At 37.5% G+C, this 13,195-nt stretch overlaps 1 protein-coding gene and 1 pseudogene across 2 annotated transcripts; both read left to right on the forward strand.

Moving 5' to 3' along the window:
• Positions 1–1,245: 1,245 nt before the first annotated feature.
• Positions 1,246–5,258, forward strand: LOC148733631 (uncharacterized; annotated as a pseudogene). Its single transcript, XR_015999832.1, has 5 exons — positions 1,246–1,543; positions 2,251–2,359; positions 3,504–3,995; positions 4,209–4,239; positions 4,723–5,258. The product of XR_015999832.1 is annotated as an uncharacterized LOC148733631 (transcript).
• A 1,143-nt stretch (positions 5,259–6,401) lies between these two features.
• LOC148733632 (uncharacterized) lies at positions 6,402–8,306 on the forward strand. The gene has a single exon (XM_088756449.1). The coding sequence runs from the start codon at positions 6,447–6,449 to the stop codon at positions 7,275–7,277; it is 831 nt and encodes a 276-aa protein (XP_088612575.1). The 5' UTR covers positions 6,402–6,446; the 3' UTR covers positions 7,278–8,306.
• Positions 8,307–13,195: the final 4,889 nt, after the last annotated feature.

Here is a 13,195-nt window from a genome sequence, read left to right on the forward strand (position 1 = left end):
TTTCTGGTCACTTTAGCAGGGCACATTTTCTCTTCTGTTCAATTTATCCAGAAGAAAATGTGTGCAAACCTTGACCAGAAAATAATAAATGACTTAGCACTAGGAGATGACAGAAGAAACTTGTTTGTAATAAGCAAATCAAGTGGCGTATTATGTAATTTTGTTCTTGGTTTAAACTTTCAAAGTTTTAGTTGGAATCCTTTCATTCTGTATGCATCATTTCCCAAAGTAATAAAAATGTCATTTTAATTATTATGGAAAAACCTTTTCCATCCAAAGTTCACGGCGCTTGTAAGGGATTCATGCGCTACATGTCCGGCATCTTGGATAGTCTTCATGATCGTAATAAGTTAAGAAAAAGAAATAAAGTAAGGAAGTAAAGGTGTCTAGTATCTGTTTAGTAGAAGCTAGGTTCGCATGAAATTACGAAATGCTGACGCGTGTAGCTAGAGCTAATGATGCTTAAGAAGTCAAACGGGGTTCTTAGAAGAGAGTAAACAGAGACAACAGATGGACAACTGGAAAAATATTGCCTTGTGAGAACTGAGAAATCACCTGCGAATAGCACTCCTCGCGCTCGTTCGTCAGCAAATTTTATACATGACCTTCCAAGTCTTAACCGCCTTTCTCTTTGGAGACAAGAAGACTTTCGCTAGGACAAGAAAAAAGATTTAAAGTTTGTATTCATTTCTAATAAAGCCTCACAAAGATAATTTGCCATTCGTAAGTTATTGTTTATCGTCCACAGTCAATAACTTTGATGAATGTGAAAAAACGAGTAACCTGATCTCTTAGCTAGTTGCTTCTGGCTTTCCTCGATCAAATACAACGTATCTTTATCAAATTAAACAGATGTGCGAATGCCAAGGAGAAACTTTTACCATAACAAATGATGTGAAGAAAGAACAAAAAAAAATATGTAGAAGTCTCCAAATTCCGAGTAAGCGACAGAGCATAAATTCTAAAAAAATTTATCCACAGCCCAGGGGAAAGGGGGATTGGGGGAAAGTTAACGTGGGGAAGGGGGTACCAAGGAAGCCCTCACGCTATTACATTCAGCTTCATAGGAGTACTTAACTTTGTAAGGGGATAGAAAGAAAAAGAACTGATTCATCTTCTCGTCGAGGTAACATAACGTAACATAACAATTATTATTTGTCAAAGGAAAGGATTGGTATGGGATCTTACAACCACGACAGTTCAAAAGAAGTCTCCCGGCTGATAATTAAAAAAAACCCCGTAAATTTCAAGTAGCCACCTTCATGTATTCGTTCTTGGCTTAAGATTTCAGAGTTGAAATTTTCTTGTTTTATATGCATCATTTCTCAAAGTAATTACAAATTATGTCTTCAATTTTATTATTTCAAGTGGCTACCCGTATTTCATTCCATAAGTTTTATGACCCTTAAACTATAGGTGTACGTCGTAAGTCTTAAAAGAAACGTGCCAGCACTCGCCTTTTGAACTAAACAAGCGAACCCACAGAGAATAGAGGACAGTGCTGGTGAAGATTTTCTCCCTATCATCTGGGCATCAAGAAAGGGTGAGTGAATTACCAGTTAGTTTAAACCTCGTGTTGCCTCCTATCTCATTTCTGTCAAGCAGATAAGATCAATAGACTCTAATTATTCTTTTGTCACTAATTTTATAGACTTCTTTTTTTTTTTTTTTTTTTGCCCATTTTTATTATTACTTTTTTCTTTTTTTTTTTGGTCGCCCATTTTTTTTGTTGGACTGCTAAATAATTCCATTTGTCTACAATTATGAGTGAGCTTCTTTTTTTATTTCCAAACTCTTTTTGAAAAATACGGCATTACACGCGCCAAAGCTCGACTATGAAAATGAATAAAAGAAAGCATAAGTCTAGAGGAAGATAATTGTCTTTCGGCGCATTATTGGCGAAACTTGAAGTTTTTTCTATAGAAGCTGAAAAACTGCATTTCTAAATAAGAAAGAAGTGACCCAAGGTATTAATGAAATTAAGTTTTAAAATGAATCCCGTCGTGCTTGATGTTTGTATAATTTGGGAAATGTTGTCAATGGAAGACTGAAAAATAAAAGATGACTTCAAAATAATTTGTATGATTTGAACACGTAACCTAATAGTGGCACTTGTGCAATACTCAGCCCTACTGAACTTTGAGGTTTGAAGCCAAAGTCCTTTACGAATTGTTTGCAATCCATAATTTTCAAAAATCCCTTATATAACGATTTGTTTCATTTAATCCTATATGCCTATTGTTTTACTAGCGACTGAAAATAGTACCAGAATGGTTGAGCTCATCAAAACTGGACACGTTTTCCTCCTGGGTATCCAGGTGTTGCTGTCTTGCAACGTGGTCAGTTCAAAGTCTTATGAGTAAGTTCCTTTCAGTCTCATTACCAAAAGCTATTTGGCCAACAGTAAGATCAGAATGCAAAGCAGAAAATATATTAGAGTTGTTTCATAAAGCGTACAACGAAGTTTGTTAAGAAGACTCATTGGCGTTTAAGGTGGCTGAATACAGTTTTTGACACCTTTGTTTCTTTCACCATTTTCTCTAAAACCCTTGATCTCTAGGTCACCAAAATTGGCAGCAAGCAAGTTAACAACACAAACTTTGTCTTTTCAATAGTCAAGCTGACGTATGTGCCGTTTCCATGGTGACATGAATAGATATAAATAGGCAATTAAAATTGGTTTTGTTTCTTTGTACAAAATCTAGTCATTAGATTTTCTTTATAATTTGCATGTAGCGGGCATGTAACGATACTCACGAGTTAACACCATTTTGCTAACAATTTAACAGATATTTGATTATCCCTTGTTGAAGGTTCACTCGATTTTCTAGAATTTCCTTTGTTTAAAATCATTTTTTTTTTATAATCCAGTTACTTATATCCTAAAGTATTTTTGTGCCAAATTTCGTGAAATTCTAATGAGTGGTTCTCAAGAAATAGGCATATTTCCGAGAAACGGCAATTTTCCATTCAATCGCAATTTTTTTACTTACTACGCATGCGCTGCATTTAACTGGTTTCTTTCGGCAAAAGCTGAGAATTGCTAGGTTCTTACATATCTTTGTAATAAAAGATTAAAACCCTCTATACACTGCGCCAACTATCGAGAAAAATAGCACAGATAATGCGGGTACGTGTTGAGTAAATGAAATGACCGCTGTGTTGACGGCATGTTTGTTTTTTTTGCAATCCTTGTGCGCGTGCTGAATTGCATCATCAAAAGCGCGCGCGAAAACTGTGTTCAGCCACCTTAAGGGGATTGCACTTAAGTATTGTTCATTAATGCAAAAATTGCCTCCATATTCCCTCCTTAATTCGCAGTTCACATATATGATTTTAATATATCCACAGTCATATAAACTACCAAGTTAAACATCAAGATATTTTACGTACTTTAGCTGTTAGTAAGTTAGTGTTTCGAGCTGAAATCGTCATCGCAAATGGTGATTGTACTTTTTTTTCTCCTCCAGAGTAGACTTTTGATGAAATGATTGTAATTCCAGGTGCTTTGAGGGAAACTGTGCCATGACAGGCTCTTGCCGGTCGGCTCCTGGAGCTGGCTTTAGTCCTTTCTGCTGGATAGCAGCCGACTCGTGGGGGAGTAAGCTTAAGTGTGGAACAAAAAGTGATTGCAGAGGCGCTGCTCTTTCTTGGGGAAATTGCATCGCCGGCTCATGCCAATTTGATCTCGCTGACGGAAGATCCTGTGACGGGATGAACAGTAGGAAACGTGAAGAGCTGAAGGACGAATGTGGTAGCAAAGGTTTCAGTTTTGATTCATAGGCCAACAGGTACGAGAAAGCTCGTAAACTGTACGACAAGTTCAGCCCCTGCGTCGGTGGTGCAATTGAGGATGAAACCAAAAAGGTTATTAAGTACTGTCACTGCTTTAATTCCTGCGGAAAAGATCAGACTGAAGCTGACAGCTGCACTGTCCAAGGTTTGCACAGGAGATTGGATCTGGAATTAGACGTCAAATCACCCTACACAGCAGTGTAAGTTTTTTTTTTAAAGTTTTTATCAGTGGTTTCACACAGCTGTATTCTTTGATTTTTCATCAATGGCTGTTCCATCAATCTGCTGACGTTTTGGGTTCCATAAGCATCGTATAAATAACTACATTTAGACGCCAGTCCCTGACAGTTAAGTCCATAAACTTTTATCTTTGACTCAATTCATCCCTATTTTTTCTTTTTCCTCATATAAAGATGCGCCTTAGATTGTGAACCAGAAGAAAAGGTATGCTAAGGTTTCTATTATGTCAGTTAGTATGGTCTGTCTTCTTTGCTCAGAGGCAAGAATGATCCTCGAAACAGAAGATGGTCAGTCAATCAAAATCAAATGTAACAAGGTCAAGTAGTTTCTTTCCCACAGGACAGGAATCAGACAATTTGGCTCAGCATTTACAAACTTGATCGAGAAAGATTAAAACTCGGAACTATCGGAAGAGAAATCTGGCCGATGGTCAAAGCAGGTCTGCGAGTCTACCGCGAACACAACTCTTCCGCACCTTTTTCTAGGAAAAAAAAAGCGTTACCAAAACATGCACAAAATGTTACGGAAATTGGAGTTTGTCCTCTTTCCGGTATTTGCGTCATTTAGTTTTTTCTAGTGATCTTTGAGTATGGTGATCGTGGGACAAAAATAAGTGGCCAGGCAAGGGAGAAGCACCAAAGGCTATGCAACAAATATGCAAATTAATGTATAACTGTTTTTCCACAGCTTGTCTTCTTGCAAAAAGTGATAAACAATCATCCCTCTGAAAAAGCTACTAAGAAGGTCATCAACAAACATAAGAACGTAAGAAGGTCATCATAACTAAAGGAATGTCTTCTTCCAAATCTTCATCTAGAGGCGGTAGTACAAGTGCAACTGTGTCAGGAGAAGTCGGATTTAACGTGATGAAACTTTTTGACGCAAAGATTGGCGCATCAGGAACGTTGGAACATAACTGGAGCTTGTCCACTTCCAGGACGGAATTTCAGCAAGTGACCAGCGAAATATCCATCGGTGTAAAGCCAGGAGACGAATTATCGGTGTTTCAGGTTGTTGGCGAGTGTAGAAACAGCGATGGTACTGTTTACACGGTGAAAACACCCACTTACGTCATCAAAGGCAAAGATGGTTCATCTGACACCAAGACGGCAGATTTCTCTGAAGCCGAAAAAAACTTGTCGTAGAGAATATTGCATTCGGTTCTATGCATTGCATTTAAGAGTTGAGTTTCAACTAAATAAATTATCATCTTTATAATGCGACGCGTGAGTGTTTTTTATTTTCTCGTGTTCTTCTCGTCAGTTAGCTATTTTAGAAACTTCATTTCTCGGTGTTCGTGGCAAATTCTATCAATATGTACCATGTGTTTGGAAATAGTTCTGACTTATTTAACTTTTGCTTTACTTGTACCACGCAGTATAAATCGTAGTTTACATGAGTATTTGTTGTAATAAAGCAGATCTGGTAATATTCAGATGAAACGAACGTTGTATTAACCTTCGGTGGCACCTCTCAACATCTGCGTTAGGAGGAAAGCTTGAGAAAGTATAAGATATGGATTATATTCGGCTAACTGTGCGATAATACCTGACGCATTTCCAGACCCCATATTATAGAAGAAAAAAACCCTTTTCATTCACATGATCTCTTTACATCTATTTGCTCACTGGTTTCTTTCAGGTGCCCTCTAACATTTGCAAGCGATAATCTTGCACAAGCTGCACAAATGCTCCAAATTGCCCAGAAACTTTTGCTCGTGGAAACGACGTTAGTTAAAACCTTTCATAAATAAGAAGGCAACCTCTTGTGGGTGAACCACGATAATTTTGGGAAAACCTGTAATCAATTTGTGCCAGTAATATCGTTGCATGCTTTCGCGTCACTAAGGACGTGAGCAGTTAGAATTTTGTGACCAATGACTTTGTTCAGTAGAGAAGGAAATGAAAAAATCGAAGGAACTGCTTGTTGGCGTTTAAAATTCACACATGATGTTAGCGTTGTGAATAATAAACAAACTGAAGTGTTTGAATTGTGGTCTTTCTGCCTCAACTGGCGTCTTAACTCCATTACGCAAGGGAATATTGGATATATTTACCAAGTGGGCCTAAAGATAAGAGAGGATTATATGTCTTTGTCCACTTTTAAGTCCACATTGTTTAGGTTTGGCCAAACAGTGTGTGAGGTGATATTGGCACTTAGCTTCTAATTGATTGCAACACAACTAAAGCATATCTTTGGAAAAAAAAGTAAACAATAAAGATCTCAGTATTTCAAACTTCACAGCTGCACTTAGAACGGTTGTTGTAAAAAGCAAAAATGACTCCTTAGCAAAATAATCAGTTTATTTAGTTATACGTGATTTTAACCTGGTCTCACTTACAAAACGTTTGCAAACAACTCATCTCGTCCACGAACAAAACGAAGACACTAATCTCACAAATCTGACTGATATGAGTGAACTGATACGACATGATCTTCACCTGTGTGCGAGGAAGACGCCTAAAAAATGGAAAAAGAAAGCAAGAAAGTCATCTTTGCAACGCAATCAGTCTACAGATAGAATAGAACACCAAAGACCACATACTACTGGTGGTTTGCTGGGCCGGGTTTGGGAACTGAATGAAGCCCGTGTTCTTCCTTCCATGGCAGCCACAGTCGCCTTTTCGCCGTCTTCGTTCAGCGACTTTTCCATTTCGGAAACATGCTACTACTGCTTATATGACAAATTAAACGGACGAAAATTCTGCGAAATTATGGGTCCCAGATACTGTACGCTTTGTATCAAAACAACCAGACGCAAAGAGAATGACGCAGAAGTGATCAGTGCCCTTTGTGCTTCAGAAAATGAGAGATTTGCATCTTTATCGGGAGACTCCATCCTTCAAATCAGACAAAGTCCTGCATTTGCCATGTCGACAGGTAGAGAGTTATTTAACCGTCTGCATAACTTTAACTCTAATTCAGAATATTATGTTAATCCTACTAATGGTATTCGAGCAGAATCGTTGCAAGATATGTCTCATAATAGCGACAGTGAAGGGCAATTAACTGGCCGAGGTAAATCTAGTTTACTGCAAGTACCTGGATCTAGAAGTAAAGACTGTGAAAATTCGCGGGGAGTTCTAGGAACAGTCATCAAGAAACAAAGGAGGAAAGGTGTGAGCGACGAGAGCAAGCGACAATTTAGAACATTCAATGGATTACCAATCGAGCCACCTCTGATTACTGTTGACTTATCAAACCAGATAATGAATCAGCTTGCTATAAACGATTCTTACTGAACTCTTTCACCTTAAGAGCGACAAAAATGCAATTGCTCTTTACAATATCATCACATTTCCGGGCAGATGGCTAATCAGGGGAGAGAAGAACAAAGACAAAGATCAAATTATTGCTTAATTCAAAGCCAACTTTTCAAAGTTAACATCACAGAGAAATTAGATACTAAACAGCGCAAAAAACTGATTTTATGATCTCGGTTTATCCTTGGCAAAATGTTGGGTATTGTTCAAATTTTGATGAAAGTCCATCCTCAATATTAACATTTCTTTAGCCTTGCATTCATTTCTCTTACCTAAGGTTTCCTCATTTATGATTTTGCACTGTTGCTCTTAGAGATCGCGTATGATACAAATTACACTCCATGCTCGGGTGTGGAACACCCGAGAGAGAGACAGAAGGGTGTCACTGATTGCAACGATCGTGGGTTCATCCACAAATCATTATAAATGTTTGTGTGAGGACTGATTTTCAATCAAAAAGTATATTTCATTCTTTTAAAATAATACTGGAAACCTAGTATGTTGGATTTTTATAGCTGATACCGGAAACCTTTCAGGAAACTGAAACACTTTCCATCGATATAGAGACTAGCCACCGTTGTCTTTAAGAGCTAGTCTCTGAAAGAAACAAACATCTTGGAAAAGGAAAATTTTCAAACCCTCTTATCATTTTACATGTAGTATAGAAGAATAATGTAACCATGTATGGTAGAAGTATCTATTTGTAATGCTGTAGTGACCTTGAGATCGAGAAATAATCATTTTACACCTTTTGGCAATGGTTTTGTATGAAAATGAGGTCCCAGGCCGCGAACAAGCCGTCGTTTTTGGCAACAAGAATTCTGTTATTTTTGTGCATCTCCCCTGAGTAACTAACTGCAAGCAAAATTTTACAGGGGGGGCGTTGAAACTTTCCTTTCATAAATCCCAGTTTGCCACCCTTTGGAACGTGAATTTGTAATTGACCTTTTTTCTAAGAGACAACACGAAGAACCATCTGTCTCCCTCTGATTTAAGAATAATAGACTTTGTAACCTACATTTTATCCTAAGCCTTCCTTTCAATCCACAGTGTACCCAATCTAATCCATTTAGTTCAATTTATTAACCTTTAGATGAACTTGTTATCTCTTTCTTTAATCCTTTCACCAATCTGCGATAAGGCAATAAAGGAGGCCCGCGCCGATGTTTGCACCCAAAGACCCGTAAGTGTTGAAAAGTTTTGAAAGCTTTTTTGGTAATGGATCAATTTTTGTTCCCGGGAAACCGTTCTCGACTTGTAATTATCGAGCTCGATTATCAATTATATTATTATTACGGCTTATCTTCACTTTTCTGTTAATTTCTACTGATATGTTAAATAATTATATACAATGAATATATGAAGTTCATATATTTTGAACTGCGGTATTAGATACGTATGATGCACGATCCTCGCAGTAGAGAGCGCTATTTATGCAATAGCGAAAATCAGAGCTGAAAAAAATCAAATAATTTGGATATATCAACAAAGTTGAAATGGTAAATTGGCCACCGTAATGATTACAAAAGCTGACGTTTCGAGCGTTAGCCCTTCGTCGGAGCGAATGAAAAAATTCAGGCCTGTACGGGATTCGAACCACTGACCTTTGCGATACTAGTGCAGCGCTCTACCAATTGAGCTCAGGGGCGGATCCAGGATTTCAAAAGGGGGGGTGGATGGCAGACAAATTTCGCAATAATGAGCCAATCAGAATCTTACTTCGCCTCACTAGGCGTTGTCAAATGGCTTCCTTGCGAACTTTAGCGCGAAAAGTGGCGGCAGACGACGAAACGTGGCGTAACAACAACCAGACATGAGCGAGAGCTAATTTTTCTTTCTTTCTTTATTTTCTATTTCAAATAAAGTGACATTTCGAATTTTTTTTTACTGAAAAATGGGGGGGTGGATATCCACCCTATCCACCCCCCCTGTATCCGCCCCTGGAGCTAACAAGCCAACTGAGAGCAGGCCGTCAAGTTGATTCGTAATAAACCAGTGATGATAAATCAGATACAATGAATATATGAAGTTGATATATTTCGAACTGCGGTATTATAATAATAATAATAATTATATATTTATATTGCGCAAATTAACATGTGGATATGATCAAATGCGCATCACAACACTTTTCGGGGGACTTTGGCCGGACTGCATCAGCAGTTTACAAACAATCGAAGGAAACTTATTTGAAGATACCCCCTCCTTCGTTTCAAGACAAAGGCGCTGTTGTAAGTTATCCTCTGGGACATGTTTATCGGATGGTTTAAATCGCTTTCGGCATATGTTGAGTTTATAGGCTATAATTTTTTTTTGGTGCAGGAACTTTTGCGTAAGGGTGATATTCTATGGCGTTAATGTAACTCAAGAGGTTTGAAGACAAAAACTGGGTTCGGGAGGGCGAGGCAATTGATTGCCACTAAACAAAGGGTCGCGCTGACTTCACAGTTTAGGTCGTTACGTCTACTCTGACTTGTTCAGTTTAGGGCTCGAACACTTTAGAAAAAAAAAAAACATACAAAAGCATTTCAGAGACAGAAAAATATGCTTTTTTCCTTTAAAACTCACTCTCGAAACATCACTCAAGTTTATTCGCGCTTGCTCATTTAATTTCACCGTTCAAGAAGCATTAAGTGTGTAAACGAGACTACAACTCTCCTTACCTTTTATAAAGAAGCCTGAGGGTTTATTAAATTTTGAATGTTAGTTTTACACTATACTTCAGGTTAGCTATAGAAGGCCTTAGAGAACTGCGTATAATTTATGTTTTTCGAAGCAAGCAGCTAAGTCTTCACTTAAAACCGAACTCGAGGAAACTGAATAATGTGTCTGTAGCAATCGTACACCCACTGTCAAATCAAACGCGTAGGTGACGTTTATTTAACGCTTCAAAATCACTTTGATGTCAGACCTTACTGTGTGCGCGGGCTCATCATCCGTCTCTATATTAAGGTCTTCATCAGATGATGTGATGTTCTCGATTGCGGCATAGGGAGTCATTTGCCAGTGTTATATTGAGTAAATAATACGAAATAAATTTTACCTGTTGTGCTACTTCTGAGTATTTGAGCTAAGTCAAACTAGATCTCCTATTTGACATATTGGAAAGGTGAAAGGGCGATAGTCTTTGGTCTAACGAAGGTTACATCAGGGGGACTTAAGTTTACCTTGCTATTAGCTCTTCTCGAGGGGGTGCAATATTAATATTAAACGTGCATTCCGCCTATAAGTTTTTGCGTCACCCGAGTTAGATATATTTTCCACTCAATATTTCATTTTCATCGTATACATGTACGATATTTGCTTAATTCTTATCTGGGTTGCTGGTATAATTAATGACATCATGCGTGTTGCGTGATATTGCGAGAGGTGCAAATAATCAGAGTTAAAAGGGCAACTCAGACCTCACTGTTCGCGCGGGTCCAGCATCTGGTCTTCGATCATTTGCCAGTGTTATATCGAGTAAATAATACGAAATCAATTTTACCTGTTGTGCTACTTCTGAGTGTTTGAGCCAAGTCAAACTAGACCTCCTATTTGACACATTAGAAAGGTCAAATGGCGATGGTGTTTGGTCTAACGACCAAGACGGGACTTAAGAGGAACTTAAGAGGGACTTAAGTTTACCTTGCTATTGGTCTTTCTCGAGGGAGTGCAATACAAACGTGCATTCTATAAGTTTTTGCGTCATTTTCCACTCAATATTTCACTTTCATCGTATACATGTATGATATTTGCTTAATTCTTATCCGGGTTGCTGGTATAATTAATGACATCATGTGTGTTGCGTGATATTGCGAGAGATGCAAATAATCAGAGTCAAAAGGGCAACTTAACGCTGTTCATGACTTCGTTTAAGTTGTCGGAATATCACCAAGCCACTGAATCTTGCACCGGTGTTTTTCAAGGACTACACTTGCCTGGACGACCTAGTCTAACATCTACTTGATCGATTTTTGATCCAAAATAGACTTAATTATATATGGAACTGGCCTTTATAGCAAGACGGAGTCCCCCGTTCAGTGTTATCTATTTAACTATTTTAGAGGTAGCCCGTGGCATTGACTTTTACCGCAATTATTTCCTCTAGATAAAGATATAGTTCCACTGAATAACATGAGAATTAAGAATAAAGGCGCTCTCTTTTTTCTGTGTTTTAGATTGTGCAATATTTGAAAGCAGTATTTAAATCTAACTTTATATTTTTCATCAACTTAAGACGCACTCTTTGGACGTGTACCCATAAGGAAACATATAGTTTTTTGGGTCGCACGGGCTTAATTTCCACACTTTAGTGTGACTCTATCTAACAAATAAATCATGGCCTCGGGATTTCTTTCGCGTGACAGCTGATGAGGACGAAGCCAGAATAAAATATCGCTCATAGAAAATGAGAACAAAATATTCAATCGCTTTTGTTTAAATCCGTTGGTCATTCAAACCTGAAAAACAAGACAGGCTCAGGATTTTATTTCATTTTATTTTATTTACAAACGTACTCTGCCAGGCTGCGAACTTCACTCACCACAAATCAATGAATATCACGGAATAAATAGCGAATGGGGTTGCCAATCATGTTACAGCGAATTTGTCAGAATATTAGTGGAGCTATACTGAAATACATTGACCTATAGCTTCAACGAAATGTCATCGGGCCCTTTGATCAGTGTTTTGTTTATTCACAATGTGTTGGATGAGTTGCTAAATAAATATCTCTTTCGGGCGGGATATTTTATTTACATCAATAAATAAAATATCGATAAGTCATTGTGTGAGTTGAACTTGGGTTGTCAATATTATGTTTAAAACTTTTATGAAATTGTACAAGTCTCGCAATCTCGCTTTTTGAGCAGATTTCTCATCGTCATGAAGTCTATACCACAAAACAAAATGTCTAGACTGGAAAACTAAATTTTTTGTACGGGAGATTTTGAAAGGACGATTATTGCCAGGGTAAATTCACGTAATAAGTTTTATTTACCAGTCCTTTTCCAATCAACGATTTTTCTCACGAGAGTGTGTGCACTTGATCTTTGAGGCAGGCGAAAAGTAAACGCTTCGGATCAAATAAAAGGTTTTCTTTTTAGTTAAAAAGAAGAACAGATTTTTGAAGGTAATGACAACAATCAAAATGATAAAATGCGCCATAACTGAAAGTTAACGTAGTTCAAGTTTTTTAAATTTATTCCAAATCTCGATTGCTTGATGTTAGCATCGAATTTTTTTTCTTACTCATCAAGAGGACATCATGTACTTTAAAATTTTTTTACTAGTCACGAGAGCTCCATTGGCCAAAGAAATTAGCCGTTGCACATTAAAATTGAAAAATTTTAACCACCAGTTTAACGTAGATGAAATTTCTTAGGACAACAATAGAACTAGTAACCGTTAGCCGTTATTAAATGGCTACCGTTTTAACCGTAAGCCGTAAAAGCCACCACGCTATTGTGATTCACATGCACAGTCATGACGTCATAACCATATTGATCAAAGAGATCTTTCCTGAACTCTCACCGATTTTTATCAATATTCTACTTTGTCATGGTCCTACTCATATTATATTGCACTTCCAGTTCCCCTTAGATTTACTTTTTAGGAAGCCGAGAAAAGAACCCATTTTGCAAATATATATAAAAAAACAACAAACAAACTTTTATTGTGCTGCAAACTGACGCAACTGGATTTCTTACTGCAGAGAACAGCTAGTTTATAATTGTAATTGTTGATAAATACGGCACATAGCATTTAAACATAACGAAAATTAAATGAATATTCTGTCCTGCCTTGTAAAATATGTAAAATATCAAAATATCGTTCTTAACAACAATGGCTATAATTATAATTGGGGATTTGGGGAGCATTATATCAGGTTTCGATTCATTGATAAAAATATGTTT

The sequence above is a fragment of the Stylophora pistillata genome, chromosome 4 (assembly GCF_964205215.1).
Source record: "Stylophora pistillata chromosome 4, jaStyPist1.2, whole genome shotgun sequence".
NCBI lineage: Eukaryota > Metazoa > Cnidaria > Anthozoa > Scleractinia > Pocilloporidae > Stylophora > Stylophora pistillata.